Source organism: Xenia sp. Carnegie-2017, unplaced genomic scaffold (assembly GCF_021976095.1).
Source record: "Xenia sp. Carnegie-2017 unplaced genomic scaffold, XeniaSp_v1 HiC_scaffold_22, whole genome shotgun sequence".
Lineage (NCBI taxonomy): Eukaryota > Metazoa > Cnidaria > Anthozoa > Malacalcyonacea > Xeniidae > Xenia > Xenia sp. Carnegie-2017.
In genome coordinates this window covers 13,576,845-13,596,005 of record NW_025813485.1, presented here as the reverse complement: position 1 = coordinate 13,596,005, position 19,161 = coordinate 13,576,845, and the positions used below count along the sequence as shown (strand labels likewise).

Below are 19,161 nucleotides of genomic sequence, written 5' to 3'. Positions count from 1 at the left end.
CAGATCTCTGAGTGTGTTGTTTTCATTATTAAGTGTTGAATTTGATAACGAAAGATAGTACAAGATTTTCAATGTCTTTTTTTGTCGCATCACCTGCTCTTAGGATTACGTCATTTAATCTAAGATGAAAGGCAGCATGTTTCACAACCTTGGCTCAATCCTTCGTCAGCGCTTTAGAAGATTAGCATCTTAACCCCCAGATAAGCAACAATAACAAAAAAAAAGGATCGATAAAAGGCGCATTAGGAAAGTGGTCAAATTGTTTGGGTGGTAAAGGAACGATTAATTGACTGAACTGCCAAACTCCGCTTTTTATAATGTATAGTTTGTTAACTGTTTTATTTTTCTCAGAAATTAAACAGGCCGATTTGTGTACGCTTGTCATTCTTTGCAAGTTTTCAATACACATCCGTAAAAGATCAAACTTCTAGACATACTTAAAATCGTTTAGTCAAAGTTTGACTTACAATGTGTAAATAATCACTAACAGTAAATGTCACCGGCTTATTTAAAATCTAAATGTGAACATCTAACACCTGGTCACCTTAGGCTAATTAACGTCTTGTAATGTTCTTATATTAATGATTTTAATTTAAACCATAAACAAGGATAAATTACCTTGGAAGTTGCACCAAATTTATGCATGGAAACAATGTGCCAAATGGTATCCCTCACCATGCAGACACAACTTCTAGATGGCATCTTCTGTGCAGCTGTTTAATTTGTTGTCAAAAATGGCATTTTTTGCAAATAAGAAAAAAAAGAAATAACTTTCGCTTGACCTATAGTCACAAACCGGTCATGTTTGATAATATAATGTTTTTCTAAATTCATATAAACACATAAACCTTAGACCTTGCAAAATTATGTATACTTGATAAAAAGAAATCGTACTTTACAAAGGCTCCAATAATCTGTTTCATAATCACTTGACTTTTCCTTGATTCTCAGATGAAACAGGCATTTATAAGTTTCACAAAGAATTTGCATTCGAGTCATTCTAATAAATAACATGCACTTATATGTATAAACCATATGCATGTCGTTAAAATAAATCAATTTGCTTTTGTGGAGAAAAAGCCTACTTTATTGTCGGAGACAAATTAAACGACAGAATTTGGAGTCATTATTTCATGATATGAGAAAGTTATTAAAAAGCTTTATACCGTTCATCGGTAAATTAAGTTTTTTTGTAATGTGTCCTAAATGTCTGAAAACCATGCAACATGTGATGCAAACTCACAATTCCTAAACGCTATTTTTTTTCTGGCAGTCATCTCTTTTCATGTTCAAGTTTTTCAAGTCTGAATTGTAAACGAATTTAGTGTTTGCTGGCGTAGCAATCCCAAATTTTCACACGTTGCAAGCAAATCTTTTTATAAATAATTACTAGTTTCTTCGGAAATATTAAAGACGTTCTCGCCAATGGCGAAATGCACGCATGCAGCAGTCGGTGGCTGGAATTTTTGCAAAGTGACCTTGTTCATCTTGTTAAAGTTGCGCTCACACACATGACATGATAACTAACTGTAGCTTAAACAAAACATGATTCAATTTCATTTATAATCCTTTCTTTATGCAATTATTTTCGTTCAAAATTTGCTAAATACTAAAGAAAATATTTTTTATTTTGCTCTTATTCGACAGTAAATTATTTCTAGAAACTGATATTGCATTAGAAATTAGGAGAAAATTCCTTCAACGCATTTCTTTCGTGGATATTGACTTTCATAATCAATTATCTTAACCCAATTTTGAGTGTAAATGAATGATATCAATCTGATGATCATTTTGTCATTTGTTTTAACAAATGCAAATACCAAATGAAATTGTGTTAAACACCAGCGATATTTGTTGTGCATCAATTAAAAAAGTATTCAGGAAGAGAAAAATTTCAAGAAAAAGCAAGCGCTTTCTGTTCTTCCAGCGAAAAACCATTCTTTTTTGAGTAAAACTTTCCCACGACGCCAATATGATAAATAACATAGCAATCTTTGTACATCGCTAATCACCAAAGGATTTTAGAAAAAGTTTAAACATCAGCATCAACTATGAGCAGCTATAAAACCAGGAATTTGCTGCAAACATACGTGCCTGTGCAGATTGCTGCACGATTAGAAAAAAATTTCCTTCCTGTTGCGACTTAAAATAATCACAGTCGTGTTGCAGTCTCTATAATGGATGGTATTCTTTGATGAAAAGTATTTCAGCGACTCTCATTTAATATCGATATGTATCGTGTCGACAGTGGAATGAATGGCAGTAATAGCAGGAAATCATCTTTGTTGCTAATGTAACAACAATATTTTATAACAATAAACCATTCTATAGATAACCAAAATAGTGAAGAAGATCGTAATCACTTTGTCGCCCCCTGTAAAAATAAACACGTGATCCATGAATACATTCACAGTTGGATTTCGACACAATTGAAAAAAAATGAAATGCCGAGCGAATATAAGGCCTCCACTTTCGATACCTGTAATTTCTAGCTTTCATAAAACATCTCCTCCATTCATCTCGTGTGATAAATGATTCATTCCGCTGTTTGCACGAACTCAACACATCATATAAACAAGATTCTCTTAGAAATAGACCGTTCAGTGCTTCCAACTCACGGTTTACGACGACATCGTCATTATCCGAGTCAAGTTGATTAAATTTCCACTGCAGAAAAGAAAAAGTATGTTCTTCAAAAACATATTTTCGAATGTTCATTATCTGCTAAGAGCGTTATAGTGAAAGTCTTGCATCAACAAAGTATCAACTAACCGTTAGCAATTCAGAAGTTGATTCGTCCAGTTTATTAGACCGGCGAAAATCTCGTGTGAAAATCGTGACGTCAAAGGTTTTATTATTCTTGGCTTCTTCTTCAGCTTTTGTAATAGCTAGCCATTCAATAAAACGACCTCTGAACTGTACTTTATATTTTTGCTCACAAAACCCGTATCTAATATCTACAGAAAAGGAAAGAAATATTAATGTTGCAACAACGTGATATTTGTAAAATACAAGAGTAACAGAATATATTTTGAGCTTATTCTAACTCACCAGATCCAAAAACATTGTTTTTTGGCGGTTCCGTTGCCCTATTACTGAATGCTGTTGGTTTAGTTAATACTTTCTGAGCTTCAATGTTTCCACTCGTACCGACAAAAAGTGACTGAGCGATTGTACGAGCTACAGTCGGTGAAATATATACGATATTATTTTCTTTATTAGTTTGAGTATGATTTGATTCAATCTCTGTCTCATTTGTTTGGACATCAGTAACTGTATTAGCAGGTGTATTATATGTAATATTGCTTTGCTTCTTACTTGGTTTGTATGTTTCAGCATTGTAAGGTTTATCTGTAGTATCAGAAGGTGAAGCAGTTGTAGTATTAGTAGAAGAAGCATTTGTAGATTTAGTAGGTGAAGCAGTTGTAGTATCAGAAGGTGAAACAGTTGAAGTATCAGTAGGTGAAGCAGTTGTAATATCAGAAGGTGAAGAAGTTGTAGTATCAGTAGGTGAAGCAGTTGTTGTATCAGTAGGTGAAGCAGTTGTTGTATCAGTAGGTGAAGCAGTTGTAGTATCAGTAGGTGAAGCAGTTGTAGTATCAGACGGTGAAGCAGTTGTAGTATCAGTAGGTGAAGCAGTTGTAGTATCAGTAGGTGAAGCAGTTGTTGTATCAGTAGGTGAAGCAGTTGTAGTATTAGTAGGTGAAGCAGTTGTAGTATCAGTAGGTGAAGCAGTAGTTGTATCAGTAGGTGAAGCAGTTGTAGTATCAGTAAGTGAAACAGTTGTAGTATCAGTAGGTGAAGCAGTTGTAGTATCAGACGGTAAAGCAGTTGTAGTATCAGTAGGTGAAGCAGTTGTTGTATTAGTAGGTGAAGCAGTTGTAGAATCAGTAGGTGAAGAAGTTGTTGTACCAATGGGTGAAGCAAATGTAGTATCAGAAGGTGAAACAGTTGTAGTATCAGTAGAAGTAGTTGTAGTATCAGAAGGTGAAGCACTTGTAGCATTCGTTGACGAAACCATAACAGTTGGTGCATGGGTTGATGGCTTAGTTGAATCATCAGATGTTTTATCAGAAGGTGTAACAGTTACAGGATCAACTACAGAATCCGTTGACGAAACCACAACAGTCGGTGCATGGGTTGATGGCTTGGTTGAATCATCAGATGTTTTATCAGAAGGTGTAACAGTTACAGGATCAACTACAGAATCCGTTGACGAAACCACAACAGTCGGGGCATGGGTTGATGGCTTGGTTGAATCGTCAGGTGTTTTATCAGATTGTGCATCAGTTACAGGATCAACTACAGCATCCGTTGACGAAACCACAACAGTTGGTTCATGGATTGATGGCTTGGTTGAATCGTCAGGTGTTGCATCAGATTGTGTATCAGTCACAGGATCAACTACAGAATCCGTTGACAAAACCACAACAGTTGGTTCATGGGTTGATGGCTTGGTTGAATCGTCAGGTGTTGCATCAGATTGTGTATCAGTCACAGGATCAACTACAGAATCCGTTGACAAAACCACAACAGTTGGTGCATGGGTTGATGGCTTAGTTGAATCATCAGATGTTTTATCAGAAGGTGCATCAGTTACAGGATCAACTACAGAATCCGTTGACAAAACCATAACAGTTGGTGCATGGGTTGATGGCTTAGTTGAATCGTCAGGTGTTTCATCAGATTGTGTATCAGTCACAGGATCAACTACAGAATCCGTTGACGAAACCATAACAGTAGGTGCATTGTTTGATGACTTGGTTGAATCGTCAGATGTTTTATCAGAAGGTGTATCAGTCACCGGATCAACTACAGAATCCGTTGACAAAACCACAACAGTTGGTGCATGGGTTGATGGCTTAGTTGAATCGTCAAGTGTTTTATCAGAAGGTGTATCAGTCACAGGATCAACTACAGAATCCTTTGACGAAACCATAACAATAGGTGCATGGGTTGATGGCTTGGTTGAATCGTCAGGTGTTTTATCAGAAGGCGTATGAGTCACAGGATCAACTGCAGAAGCCGTTGACGAAACCATAACAGTTGTAAAGTTGGTAACAGTATAAGTTAATATATCAGTAACATCATCCGTAGATTTGTCAGAAACACTATCTGTGTGCCAATTCTTTGCACTACCAGTCGGGAATTCAGTTGTAGCAATTAAAACATCAATTGCACCATTTGTAAAAGAATCATTGGAAGCATTATTTTGCATGTTCGTTTTTGGATGGAAAATTGGCTTGTCTTTTTCATCACCGTATCCAGACTGAACTGAAAAAAAAGATGTGTTCAGTCATGAGGAAAACTGATTCATAGTGCAAATTGCACGAATTACAAGCAAAAGCATGAAAATATGAAAACATGTCCATCAATGTTCAATAGGAATAATAAATATTCAAAAAAGAAGTAACACAACAATGGTCTTAAAGTTTCACAAAATATCATAAGTTCCGGGCAAAAACTTCTTACCTGACCGTCTTTCTCCAGATGTTTTTATATAAGGCAGCTGTAAATGAAAGTGTGAAGAGAGAAAATTTATAACATTTATATTTTACATAAGGCAGCTGTAAATGAAAGCGTGAAGAGAGAAAAGTTATAACATTTATATTTTAAAACACGATACACGAAATCTTATATTTTTATTCATAATTAATTCTTGTAATGGAAATCTAGTGATTGAATGTTTATTAATATCTGATTCTTGTAATTTAAAATTTATTCACATTTAATTCTTGTAATTGAATATTTACTTATGTTCAAATCTTGTCGATGAAAATGCCAGATGCTCGCACGGGTTTTGTTGTGAAACAACAAAAAAGTAAGACTAATTCAAAAGTTTTTTGAAAATTAAGTAGTTATTTAACTGATTCGTGATTAAGTCCGAAATTGCTCCTCCTTTTTTGCGAGTAAAATAATTTGTTTTTTTTTTATTTAAACTCGCATGTACAGCGCGTTCAAAAACGTTAGAAAATATAAAAGTGAAAGCGCTTCGCGTTACTTACAATAAGTAACTGTCACGTGGATAAAAGTTTCAATAATTGATACGTTTTTTGGAAAATTGCAAACTTTGAAACCGGTATAACTTCTACAACAGTTGCAACACTTGCCGAAATAAGAAGTACATATGTGAACGCTTATCGGCGATGGAAATTCATTTCTTTTTTAAATTTCTTATTTGATACATGATCATAATCCTTTGACCGAACCTTACCGTTGAGAAAGTTAGTCATCAAAACCAAACTTGGGCGTATTATATCAAGTACAAGCGATGAGAAGCTGCATGTGTATTTGATATACTAGTATGCAAATATCTCCTCAATTACAACAACTACTATTACTACAAGTGAACGTGTAGTGTTGTAAATCCGTTGGCAAGTATAGCGATGAAATGACAACATTTATAACTAAATATGAATTAGGCAGCAAACTACTTCTACATATAAAAATAGGTACGCATGCATGATTGGCTATGCGTGCGTACCACCCTGCTACTGGATATGCAATTCTAGTAGATATCTTAGCAGTAGCAAAATATCATTGTTTGTACGTGTTGACAATATCCATGTTTCATACATATGTCTTCGAGTATAGTTTAAGCGTACAATTGACCTTCAGATGGTAACAATTTTAGGATTTCTAAACATGAAGTCGATTTTCTCTACAGGTGAAAAAACAGCAACAGCGTCGCGTCTTCCGGGAGCGGAAAGAACTTACGGTCATAACTACGACATAGAAAAATGCCAGTTATGAATGGTATGATAAAGAACAACAGGTGACCGCATAATGCGTCCACCAAAATCCTCGTGAAAAGAGTACCTTAAAATAGCTGAAGTAAATATTTTTTTGATGCAATCGAAGTTTTTTGACGTTTTGAAATGAAGAGCGACATATGTGTTGGTCATAGTATATTGGTCGATGTTTTAAAAATGTTACTTTGGGTCACAAATTGTTCCTCCCACAATGAGCATGCCTTGAATGTAAAAATGTTACAGGGATGAATTCCAAGTTTTTATTGACTTATGTGTTTTGATGTTCACTGGGAAAAATAACAAGCACTTTCACAGAAAATGAAAGCAATTCGCCATCTTTATATAAAAAAATGCGCGCGTTAATGCGCAAAACAAAACAAAGTCATTAAAATTAGATGTGTTTGTTTTAAAAATTTCCATGCCTTGCCATTATGCTTGAGGCCAAAACACTAAATTGACTTGAATAACTTCGGCGTTCAGTTTCACGAGTTACATAAAAGCCAGCGCTATTTTGCAAGAAAATATATTTTGAAAGTTGAAAGAAAATAATATGCAAAATGTCCAGCTGATTTGGCTAAATTAATTTAAAATTGCGTGGCGTACAGCTAAAACAGCACTTTTACCTAGTTAAGAAAATCCAAATTGTTTACATGGCATCTACAAACGTATAGATGTGCAAATTAGACAATGCAATGTGACGAATTACATGCATTGGAGTCGCTGGAGTCATGGGTAGAATGACGGCATTCATCTTTGTTGTGTAATGACAAACAAAATCACTTACTCCATGGCACGTCGCAAGAATGAAGACAGTAAAAACACGAAAGAAATCCATCATTTTCTCGTTTCTTAAACTTTACAAAATCGCCGTAAACTTGCCTAAAAACAGAAATAACTTTAAAAATAAATAAAATGAAGTCAGACGCAACACATTATTATAAGTATCAACACGGTCGGTCATCAATTGATTTATGAATGTGGGTATCTTAACGTGATAAAATGTGAAACATTCCCATCTTTCATTCGATTTGCATTTAGCCGGAACTTATGACTTATATCGTTTCTTTAAATTACAAAACTACTCAACTAAAAGAAAGTCATTTGCATAAATTGCGGGGAATTACTTAGATGGAGGGTATTAAACACAGACAATCGTTAACACACCTTGAATCAACAAAATTAATTGCCTATTTGATAACTTACGGACGATCTTCTTCTTGAAGCTTGAAAAAGAACTTCAATCGCAGCTACCAGTCGAGAACAGCTTTCAATTCCTTCCAAACAAAGTCTTCTGGCTGATTAAGTGTCGTGCAATGCGCGCCAGTGAACCCTTCAATCAAGACTTCCCTTCTTTAAATCAACAGATAAGAAAAAAAATGAAAAGCGGCAAGTAGCAGCTAAGGAAGGAGATGGTATGGACGGTGTAATATTTATTTATGACAGTAGCGTAGACAAGCATTTTAACCAATCACAGGAACTTGATTGTAATTAAACACATGTAGGTGAACGTGTCAACATATTTTGCTATCGCTTGCCATTCAAGGGTCAAAAGAAACGGGGAGTTTGACACATACAGCAACAGTTCGTACCAGCTTGGGGTGGGTCAAGTTTAAAAGAAGCTACATACGAATGTAAGTTCATTTCGAATGTTAACGCAATATATCCGATGTTCACACGTTACACTAATTGTTATTACAACGGGCGTAGGGAGATTTCATGACATCTGACTTAATAAATTAGTCGAACCTAAAAGTGTTGAACGGGCAGAAAAGAACTATGACGAGAGGTATTGAAATGCGAATAAGCACGAGTTTATTTCAAAAAACAACAACATCAAACTCACTGTCACTTTCCAAATAACATTCATGAAATTATCATTAAAAGTGTCGATAGCATCAAGAAGGAATTAGAGAAATTGCCCAAATCGATAGCATGAAGAACCAATTACACATAATGTATTCAAGATGTTTTTTTTAACCTTAAAAACACCATAAATGACTCTAATTTAGTTTTGTGACTTTTGGCTTTTGCCTCACCACTTTTGGAATTTGCCTTATGAAATCAGGCACCGAGGAGCAATCCACTTTACAATCAATCCACTTCCCGATTTTATAAGGCAATGCGTGAAATGCCATCCACTTCAGATTTAATGTTTAAGAGTCCAGTCAAAATAAATTATTTACTGCCGTTAACTTCCAGCATTGCAAGCTATGTCCGAAAAATTCACTATATCGATCGGTTTCAAAAGGCAAACATAGAATTGCTTTATGAAATCTTTCACTAAAATGAATCAAAAATTTAAAATCTTTCATTAATGTGAATAATTTTTGTGGAGTCATTTGCTACCGGTGGAGTTCATATTTGGAAACAGGCGATGATATCTACACATAACAGACTTGCTGATTTGTTGAGCAGCATGAAAGAAAGCTTACATTAATTGAGTCGACAAAAAAAAGCCGCTTCCGTCGATAAATATTATTGATAACGCACACGGGAGTTAACCTAAAGTGTTTATCTTTGCCTACCTGTGTATACATGTTGTCATGATTTTTTTAAGGTACAAAGAAACACAATAAATCATGTTCTTCAGTTAAAAGAAAAACTTGTGAAACCATTTTTTGAATCATTACCACATGTAGAAGAAGGCTGTCTACAAAATAAGGCATTTTTATGCACATAATTCAGCTAGTGGAGGATAAGTTGCAATATGTGCGATTTAAAAAGATCATTTGGCGCTTTCAGTATGAAGTCAGATGATCCTTTTGTTGAAGGAAGGTTTGTCTCCTCACAGCATTAACCCAGTTCTTAGATGGCCATGTAGCTAGATGGTGAAAAACAAAATCTTACTTAATTATGCATGCCCGGTACAGAAATTTTTATAAATATTTCTATTCGGTGAGAATTAAGCAGGAAGTTATATGTAATATAAATTCACAGTAAGCCCAAATTAGCGCCACCAGCATTTCCAAAACTTCTCGCACACGTAAATATACAATACAAACACCACACACTGAATTGCAGTCAGGATTATACCACTTGTTAAAGCTAATTTATAAATTAGGTATTCTTGGATTCATGAGACGATACCTCTTTCATTAAAGCACGAGTGATCCATTTTTCACACAACGGGCTGTGTTTAATCATCTGGGTTTATTCATTTAGAATTTCTAGCAATATATCCCGGGGGGGGACACTCTTTTTGTGTGGTGTTTATTTTCATTATGCTCGCGGCAATACATTGGGTAAATATACAAATAATACAATGAACAGCTAACTGGTAGGGCATGAAAAACAATTTGTGCTGCTTTTGTTCTAGAAAATATTTTAGTATGAATATTCCTCAATAATTATAGTTCTTTGATCTTTCAAACTATTTTTTTTAGTTTTAATGTATAAAGAAAGACCGCCATGGTAAATTCACCTTTCTGGTTTGGGCACTGCTCAAACGGAAGATCCTTTCCACATTTCTCATTACTTATTTCAAAGTCAGTGCCTAATTCTCCAGCAAAACAATTCTTATTTGCATCAATTGCACGACTATAAATTAGTGATAGACCGCAAGTCTTTGTCAACTCAACAAAATTGTTTGTATTTGAAAAATACCTGTAATATTAAACAACGATGAATAAAATTCGATTTTCACTTTGCATAGCATAAACCACCATATCGAAACTGGTCGTTATAACACTACCTCGTATAATGATAGGATTCACAAGCATTGTGACAACAATGAAATCAGAAATAAGCAATGCGTCCAGATGACCTGCACAATTACAAAATTGATCGATATTAAGAAGTTCATGGAAAACCTACAAGCTTTCACCAAAGAAGCTCTGTTCACTAACTTGATGTCCTCGCAGGAAAACTCAAAACTCAACAATCTAACTAGCAGGGAAGTTCTGTTTCTCGATAGTCCAAACATGGCAAATTTTGTTAACATTTTTCAAACAGTTTACATTCACCCATGGCCTGTTATTAAAGTTAATAGCACTAGATAGCCTTCAAAGAACAATTTCCAACAAGTTCTTGGCAAATTCCTCACATTCCTAATAAACCACACCCATTTTCGCAAATCAAATTATGGGGTAAATAGTAAATACAATATCTCTGGTATGCTTCATAGTGGATAACTGAGATTTGGCACACTGGTAACTGATGTCCAGAGCTGTGCAATGAACTAGGATCATCAACCGTACTATCAAATGATTGTTATTTACACTCTCTCAAAAAAGATGCGCATGAATTTTGGCCTATCGAGCCACCTTAATATGTTCACCTCATACGATGACGTATAAATAACGTAAATATGTTTTGTGAATAGAATCAATTCCAAACCAAACCCATGTCTATGTAATATAAATATAAATTAAATTTATACGTCATGTACTTTTTATACACCTATTGTGGTGTCTTTGTTATTGTTTTTTAATCATTTTTCATACTATTACACCATTTTTAATGGCCTGTTGGTAGTTAACAATAAACTTATTTTGAGTAGTGTAATTTCCTACTAACACTTTTTGAATGCTGAAAATGTTTGCTAACGTTCAACTGACGTTCTGCGAGCTTTTCATTGTTATCTTATGGCAATGACGGTCATAAATCCAAAGAACTATCACATCACAAACATTCAAAAATATATAAATCAATCTGAAAGACAAAATTGTCGACAGAAAAATGTCCGAATGCCAGACAGCGCAATTTATGGCATATGTAAATATTGAAAAAATATACTTCTGAAACTGCTGCCTATACTTTACAGCCATTGCCTCAGTTATCGCAGATATTTTCCAGCAAATATAAAGCTTACAAGTAGCTTCATCAGTGACAAGTGAAGAGCAAACATGTTTTTCAATGCATTCTGACAAAATTCAATTTTTGATAACGTGATCAACATGATAATGATGCCCATCATGCACCAGGAATTTCAAGGAGAGAAAATTTCGCTTTATCAGCAAATGGTCAAATAAAAATTCATTTGAGCATCTCTTCTGGAAACATATTCGCACCCAATATCCACTTTAAACGGCACTTACTTCCACGTTGGTTTTATTTTAAAACCATCATAAAAAGTAAGAAGAGATTTTCGACATTTTCCTTAAAATTTCTCAGTCATTCTTGTACGCACGGGAGAGGCATACTGAGGTTCCATCCAATGAAATAGCAACATCAATACCAAGGATATAAAAACAAACAGAGATGCTACGACGAATACTGTTATACGCAGAACGAAGATATTGTCCACGGGCTAAAATTACATAATAATTTTAGTATTATCTCAGAAATTATGCAAAATTGAAAAGTTAATGCAAACAAATGAAATATTCCATGTAAATATTTGTTGACCTGTTTTGAGGAAGTTTCTGCATCATCTTTAGATTCCCTGGGGTAAAAAATAAATACAACAGTGATGATGGTAATCAACAACGCAATTCCCGGCACTCCATTTCTAAAATGAAAAAAGATCAAAATGAAGAAAAATTACGATGCGTTCAGTCAAAGTAAAATCACCATTTTTCACAATTTGGTTCAAGCCAAGGACGAACAAACCAGCTCTAACAGCTATATGGCTATAATATATTTCACAAGAAACACACACACACAAAATTATTTAAAGACATTACATCACATTACGTAGTTACTGAGGCGGTTCTTTTGGAAAAAGACGATACCGAAAATCGTCAAGCAAAATAATCCTCCCCCCTGTGCTTTTTTATCTGAAACTTTCAATCGACGAATCAGAACGTTTATTAAAACTACAACCAGAAAGGGGTACATCAAAATCGCAGTATCGTAGAGACGAGTAAAAATATATAAGTTATAGCAAATGAAAAACAACCATAGAATTGTAATAACACAAATACTAATTGGAAAATCTAAAACTTGGAAATTTGGAATAATTGGTTTATATTTCCCTTGATGATCAATCTTGTTCGACATTGCCTCTAAAAAGTCGCTCGGATGGTGTGCTAATAGGCCAGAAAAAAGGTATTTTCAGGCAAGTTTAAACAAATTGGCGGAAAAAATCGCCTTGTTATTTTGCCAAGATTATAAAAGGATCTTCGTCGCCGTTGATAAATGGTGACGTCATAATAACAAATGATCACGTGGCGAAGAGAAGAGGTTTTTCAAGAAGGCTTATCATGGGTACAAAAATTTCATGAATACATGCATGGTGACTAAAGCACACATTTGTTTTTTTTTTGCAACAAAGCGCAGATAAGAACTTTCATTTTGTAAGCTAATTATGCAATTTTGTAAATAATGTTTCCATAATTTCGTAAAAGCACTATTGCCAATGCACATTTAATATAAACGGCAAGTTTTTTGAAAATAGACATGTTTTGACATCTCATGATGCCATCTTCAGTATGAGTGACTTCAAAAAACTTATATTAAATGTGAATTATGCAATTAAATGTCATAGATTTGATAGTGACAACATTTGCAAAAGATCAAAGTTAAAGACTTCTAGATAGAAGTAAACTAGCAAAATCCAATTGAAAAAGTCCTTTAAAATGGCAGTGACTTTCTGTCTGATATCAATGTTTTAAAACTGGAACTATTGAAGTTCTAGCAATAAATGAAAATCATAGAGTTTGTGCTCTGTCTTTTCTAAATTACACGGCATCGTGTTCTATATCATAATTTTGTTGATACACTACAAACATGCTTGTGTATTTTCGATTGTTATGAAAATCAATGATGAATCTTCTGATATTTTACTGAAGGGGAGTGTTATAAATCTTAGGGTTGTGACTTGATACAACAAAGTAAGACTTAAGACATTTGAAGTAAGACAGATTCTGAGAGCATCAAGTCAAGTAATGCAGCCATCTGAGTAAATGTAGAGAGTAGAAACAAACTAACACAGTACAGTATATGTAAGAAAAACTTGATAAACAAACGGGGCTAGCAATTTGACAATGTGATTACATTCAAATATTTTGATATTTAGTACTTAATTACTCACAACTACTACACTGCCACTCATGCATCTTGAGCATGACTAAAATTGTTAAAACAAACAACAAAATGTGCAAAAATTTGCTATAACGAACAAAAAATATTGTTTGTGTCTCATAAATATTTCAGAAATTGAATTGCAAAAGACAGTTCGACTATACTATTGATTTGTAAAGCTGAAAATTTGCTGGTGAAAATATTTCTTACAAGAAAGAACCATTCAATTAATGTGATGAAAACTGACATTGGGAGAGGTGGGCTGGTACTCGTTGCACATACTCCTCCAAAAAATCTGCCCATGATGGAAGAAACAGTTATGCTAGCTAGGACACCCCAAAACAAACGTGAACATAAATTCCCTTATTTACACTAAAACAGTTCTTCGCTTGGTGCAAAAGAATGCATATCATTGAATAAAAAATAAAGATATATTCAAATCATTTTAAATTCTATTTTGTATAAATGCATGGCCAGAATGGGCGACAACTTATTTTCAGAACACTGATGAAGATTCTTTACGACTGAATTTTACACATGAAATATCCACACATTACAAATATCCGTTCATTAACATGAACTGATACAAACAATCTATTTTTGCCAATAAACAAATTCAGCTTACCTCAAATTCGAGACCCTCGAAAAAGCGATGGCTAAAACGAGGCCAATAATCCAAATAAGTATAACAGCAAAAAGTCCTGAGCCAATTCCTAAGATTAAGCTCATAACTTATTTGATATTACCACATTGATGTTAAATTCCACCTAATATTTCAGATTAATTTTTGTTGTAATTTCGAAGGTTGTATGAATATTGAATTTCTATGTATGACAGTGTTTCCAGAGCTATCCGAGCGCGAATGTCGAGTCAGCGACATTTTCCGATTATTGTGTTCACCAAGAATCCAAGATGGCTGTTTTTTTAAGGCCATCGTGTAATCGTTATGGCTTCGGTATGAAATGAACTGTTTATTCAAATTTTAAATGTTCAGTGTGAAAATATTTAATAATTTTTAAGGTTTGATTAGTTCAAGAGGAAGATCAATTTCAACTTTCCATCACTTGCAAAAATACAACTGTGTAGTTCCAACACATTCTACAACACATCAACGTTGCCTAAAGTCAGGTATTGCGAAGAACTTTGATTTGCCCATGCACGTTCAAAAACTAAAATTACATTTATTTTTCAGTGTTTCCGTTATGTGTAAAGACTTCGTTTCATACAAACTGCTTGTCGCAACAGAAAGATGGTATAAATGTTTCTAATCTGACCGATTCATTCAGTTATTTTAGGGCCAATGGGCCGTAAAGTGACACTACAATAATAAAATGGTATTTTTTATTTTCTCCAAAATTCCTGATTCATTTATTGCCGTACAAAAGTTTTTACAATGCATTCAGTTTGATGCAAAGTTGATCATCAGAGAAAAGGAAAGATGATGCAGTACATATATTAACATAATGTATGTCTTTTATAAGTTAATTAACTTTTAATTAAACTGCATGTTTCAAATTCCCCCCTTAGTGTCTCATAAACATGAAGTTGGCTCATCACATTGGAAAATGTTTCGTTACCTCTCTGTCATCATGATTGGAGTCTATCCCGCAGCAATTCTTGCACCAACTCCTGTCATTGATTGGGCAATTGCAATAACATTTCCATTGCATTCTTATTGGTAAGTTAACCATGATAAAGAAGATGGCAGCCATGGTCGTTTTGCTTTTGTTTACTCTTTCTTATATTTTAGGGGGACTAAAGAAGTCATATCGGATTATATTCCTCAATTATTCTCCACCAAATCCATTACAACTGCCACTGTTTATGCATGGGCTGGGATTTCCATTTTGACTTTTTTTGGCTTAGCTTACTTAAATATTTATGATGTTGGTGTATGTAAGGCTGTTGCTATGTTATGGAAACTATAAACTTTTATGTTGTATAAAGGTTAATGTATGATTTTCTTTTGATTGTGTACGGTATGTGTTTGAAAATTTTGTAAACTTGCATCAGTGCTTTGCATATAAGTAATGATAAGGTTAATATTTCTAAATATGTGGGAGCAATCCACGTAAGTATTTATTTTCAATAATGAAATAATTTTTCAAAGTAACTGTAGTATTTTGATATCATCATCAGGAATGTTTGTCTGAAATGACCTATGCAACTGCACAAGGCGTAAAATTTCCCTATAATATCGACTTACTTTGACAAAAATTATATGAAGAACTATTTTAACTATTGCAATTGGCAAATGATTTAATACTATCATTTGATGAGTTTCTGTGCCACTAAATGCAAACTAATTCAACATGGGAACAAATGCAAACTAGTCCAATCAATGAAAATCAAAATATATGGCATTGCAAGTCAAGAAGTTGCATGCTTTTAAAGAATCGACTTTTATGACAGAACAAACAACTTTCTAAATTCTAACTAAAGCACATAAATAGTAAATTAGGTGCATTTATAATGATGTACATTAATCATTTATTAGTCACTAATTTTATCACAAAGAAATTTCCAAAATCTAAACTTGTTCAAATCAAAAAGCTTACATACAAGCTTTGTCACTACACATCATTAAGTAGCCTCACCAGTTCCTTGGGGAGAAACAAAATCTTGCCATTTTTTCTGAAAAGCAAAAAAAAAAGCTTCACCAAAACTTTGGTTAGAATCATTAGATCATAAACACACATTGTTAGACAATATTGGGAAATATTGAGACAATTGTTAGACAATTCAATAGTTCAAGTCTCAATATTTTCCTATTTACCATATGTGTATTCTACAGTTATTTTTCAAATTCTAGAAAGTAGTATCATACATACTCTTTGAAAATCTACTTTTAGTCAATTTTAATCTGAATTACCAGTTCCATTTGAACTGAAATGCCAGCAGGGATATTCTTTCTGATATACTGAAGGAATATGTCAGCAGTTTCTGTGGGAAGTGATTCAACCTCGAAATTTAAACAAAATATTAAACTAAGACCATTTGCAATGTCAGTATAACTCACAAATCAACATACCTGAATCAGTCGTCCATGTTCTTTTAAGTGGTACTGCATTTTATTCTCATTGAAATAATGAGGTGTGTTTGCAAGTGTGACTGTAAATGCTTTCGTAGTTAAATTAAACCTAGGTGTTTTGTGAAATTCATTAGAAGAACTTACCCACAGGTACAAATTAAGTAAAAACAAAGAAAGTGCTGATCAAACTTACTTTTTCGTCACATTGAATTTCATGTTCTTTGCAGCTTGATCAACAAATCGATGAAAACTTGTCAAAGTTGCAGGATCATACCCATAAAGTTTAATTAAAACATTGGCATAATTTCTTCTATCAACAGCATCATCTTGTGGTACCTAACAACAATTCACAAAAACATGAAGTCTAGATAAACATAGATAAGTATTATTTGCCCAAGTACATTTTTGAATTCAAATTTATAACTACCAAAGGTTGTCCCCTTTTCCAATGTTTACCAGTAGTGTATTTTGCAATGTGGAAAAAAGTTCTTTGATTGATCATTAATATACAGAATGACTATGACATCTGAAAATAATAATCATGCAGCTGGCCGTTTCAAAAAACCACCAAATACCCGCTTAAATGAGAGTAGTACACAGGTGGTTAATGGTTACACTAAGTCTGGACTAAATAGAACAAGATCTAACGATCATCGCCGTAGCACCAGCAGTTTAGGAGATAGCGTTGCGCATGCGCAGAAATGTGCTCAGCGTGCACAGATCTTATCTCCGAAAGTATTGGAGATACGGCGATAATTTTTAGCTCAGTCGAATGAGCTCGATTGACTAATTTAACAAATAGACCATTCTTGCTTATTTTATGTGGCAAATTCAATCAGAATTATAACATTTTTATAAGATAAAATCCTGAAAAGTTAAAGTTTTGATAAAGTGAGTATACCATAATATAAAGTTATATTACCTATAATGTAAAACCATTTAGTAGATTTGAATTTTGTATTTTAAATGCAGCTGAACATATTTAAAGCTGCAGTATCTGCACATATCTTTTTAACCTAATTGAGGGTCTATTTCTGGTTTTCATACATATACACTGACTCTAAATTTAGCTATGCACGTTCATCTTTGAAAACTGGGCAGAATAAATCCAATTTGGATTCTAAAGGAGCAAAATCTAATATCGACGCGGAAATAACCTTTTTGTCATAGCCACCTGTGCATAAATATGCGGGCGCGAGTCAGTGAATACGTACAGTAGACAAGCAGTATTTTCTGCAGCAAGACTAAAGCTGTGTTTCAACTTGAGTACTAAAGAAAATAGAAATGTGTACCTAAAGATAATCTATGTTGCAACACACGGTCAGACGATGTCATTATGTTACTGCATTAAACAAAAGTGGCAAACGTTGAAGAACTTTTTTTACGGATATGAAGAAGAAAATTACAAAGGTACACAACAAAAAAATTGCCGCAGATACAGTTATATCTACGATGACAGGCAAGGATCTCGTCATGTTCATTTCGGAAAAACTTCTGAAGAGTACCGGGTTGAGCATACAGAAAATTTGCAGAACTACTGCATACCTAAACGTCAAGTTTTTCATGCGCACGGCATCGATTTCGATAACAGGGACGAAAGAGACGCGTTTCAAGGTAAAATGGATAGGATGCAAAAATTACTAACCAGCGAATTACGCGAAATTAGACAACAACATATCCTTCTAGCGAAAAAACGGATTCCCTTGCCTTTGATCAATTCAAGAATAAGGAATGGAAAACAAAAAACAGAAAGCGTTTTTATTGGAAAAGATAATAAACATAATACTAATTTGATCAAGAAAAAAGACGCTAGACCTGCAACGGATACAACAAACTTTGTAAAAACAAACGATAATCCTTTACTAGAGGAAGTGAGTTTGGTTAATGACATTCAGGATGTACTAGATCATATGTATTGTTTAAGTAAAGAGATAAAGGAAATCCAGAAGACTTTAAATATTGAAATTAGAGAAAGAACATTACATCCCGAGCCTCGATTGGTTCAAATTAAAGCACCCGAAGATAAATTTTCACAGCAGATGAAACAAAATGGAGGATTTCGATATCATAGCACCGACCGCAGCGAACAAACGATTGCATATGACACATTACCTCCACCATTAAAGTTAAGTGATCTGTTGACAAAGCAAGCTCGAGATGGAGGGATGAGTTGCACAGAAAGAAATTGACGTAAAATATAGTTTCCTTTCGCTCACTTTATGAGAAGTAATAATACTTTTTCATACAGGTTTTATTTAATCTCCATTGAAGATCGATCAGAATATTATAGTTAAACTTAAGCCATGTTTGTGTTCGCTGATTAATACAGGTCCATGTATGCATATCCAAAACTAATCACCACTCACAGACTTCTAATCTCAAAAAAGTGAAATATTTCAGGCTAGTGCTGCACAA

General features: G+C 34.1%; 5 protein-coding genes across 7 annotated transcripts; 2 read left to right on the top strand and 3 right to left on the bottom strand.

Moving 5' to 3' along the window:
• Positions 1–1,554: 1,554 nt before the first annotated feature.
• Positions 1,555–8,193, bottom strand: LOC124445779 (mucin-5AC-like). 3 transcript variants are annotated; one of them, XM_046996548.1, is made up of 8 exons: positions 7,956–8,193; positions 7,537–7,631; positions 5,473–5,509; positions 3,845–5,274; positions 3,052–3,712; positions 2,773–2,957; positions 2,480–2,667; positions 1,555–2,374 (listed from the first exon to the last, which is right to left on the bottom strand). In XM_046996548.1, the coding sequence occupies exons 2-8, from the start codon at positions 7,588–7,590 to the stop codon at positions 2,326–2,328; spliced, it is 2,604 nt and encodes an 867-aa protein (XP_046852504.1). In that variant the 5' UTR covers positions 7,591–7,631; positions 7,956–8,193; the 3' UTR covers positions 1,555–2,325. The 3 variants fall into 3 exon arrangements, with proteins under 3 accessions (XP_046852504.1, XP_046852503.1, XP_046852502.1); XM_046996547.1 differs by having other exon boundaries at positions 3,052–5,274; positions 7,917–8,192; XM_046996546.1 differs by having other exon boundaries at positions 3,052–5,274; positions 7,956–8,192.
• Positions 3,376–19,050, top strand: LOC124445780. Its single transcript, XM_046996549.1, has 2 exons — positions 3,376–3,380; positions 17,946–19,050. Exon 2 carries the CDS (start codon positions 18,075–18,077, stop codon positions 18,933–18,935), a length of 861 nt encoding a protein of 286 aa, XP_046852505.1. The 5' UTR covers positions 3,376–3,380; positions 17,946–18,074; the 3' UTR covers positions 18,936–19,050.
• Positions 11,137–14,542, bottom strand: LOC124445783 (transmembrane protein 218-like). The gene is made up of 3 exons (XM_046996552.1): positions 14,341–14,542; positions 12,099–12,201; positions 11,137–12,000 (listed from the first exon to the last, which is right to left on the bottom strand). Exons 1-3 carry the CDS (start codon positions 14,442–14,444, stop codon positions 11,851–11,853), a joined length of 357 nt encoding a protein of 118 aa, XP_046852508.1. The 5' UTR covers positions 14,445–14,542; the 3' UTR covers positions 11,137–11,850.
• Positions 14,594–15,828, top strand: LOC124445781 (succinate dehydrogenase [ubiquinone] cytochrome b small subunit, mitochondrial-like). The gene is made up of 5 exons (XM_046996550.1): positions 14,594–14,670; positions 14,736–14,843; positions 14,908–14,967; positions 15,243–15,393; positions 15,466–15,828. The coding sequence occupies exons 1-5, from the start codon at positions 14,628–14,630 to the stop codon at positions 15,641–15,643; spliced, it is 540 nt and encodes a 179-aa protein (XP_046852506.1). The 5' UTR covers positions 14,594–14,627; the 3' UTR covers positions 15,644–15,828.
• On the bottom strand, positions 16,058–17,444 carry LOC124445782 (probable 28S ribosomal protein S10, mitochondrial). Its single transcript, XM_046996551.1, has 5 exons — positions 17,174–17,444; positions 16,940–17,082; positions 16,747–16,855; positions 16,588–16,677; positions 16,058–16,349 (listed from the first exon to the last, which is right to left on the bottom strand). Exons 1-5 carry the CDS (start codon positions 17,246–17,248, stop codon positions 16,299–16,301), a joined length of 468 nt encoding a protein of 155 aa, XP_046852507.1. The 5' UTR covers positions 17,249–17,444; the 3' UTR covers positions 16,058–16,298.
• Positions 19,051–19,161: the final 111 nt, after the last annotated feature.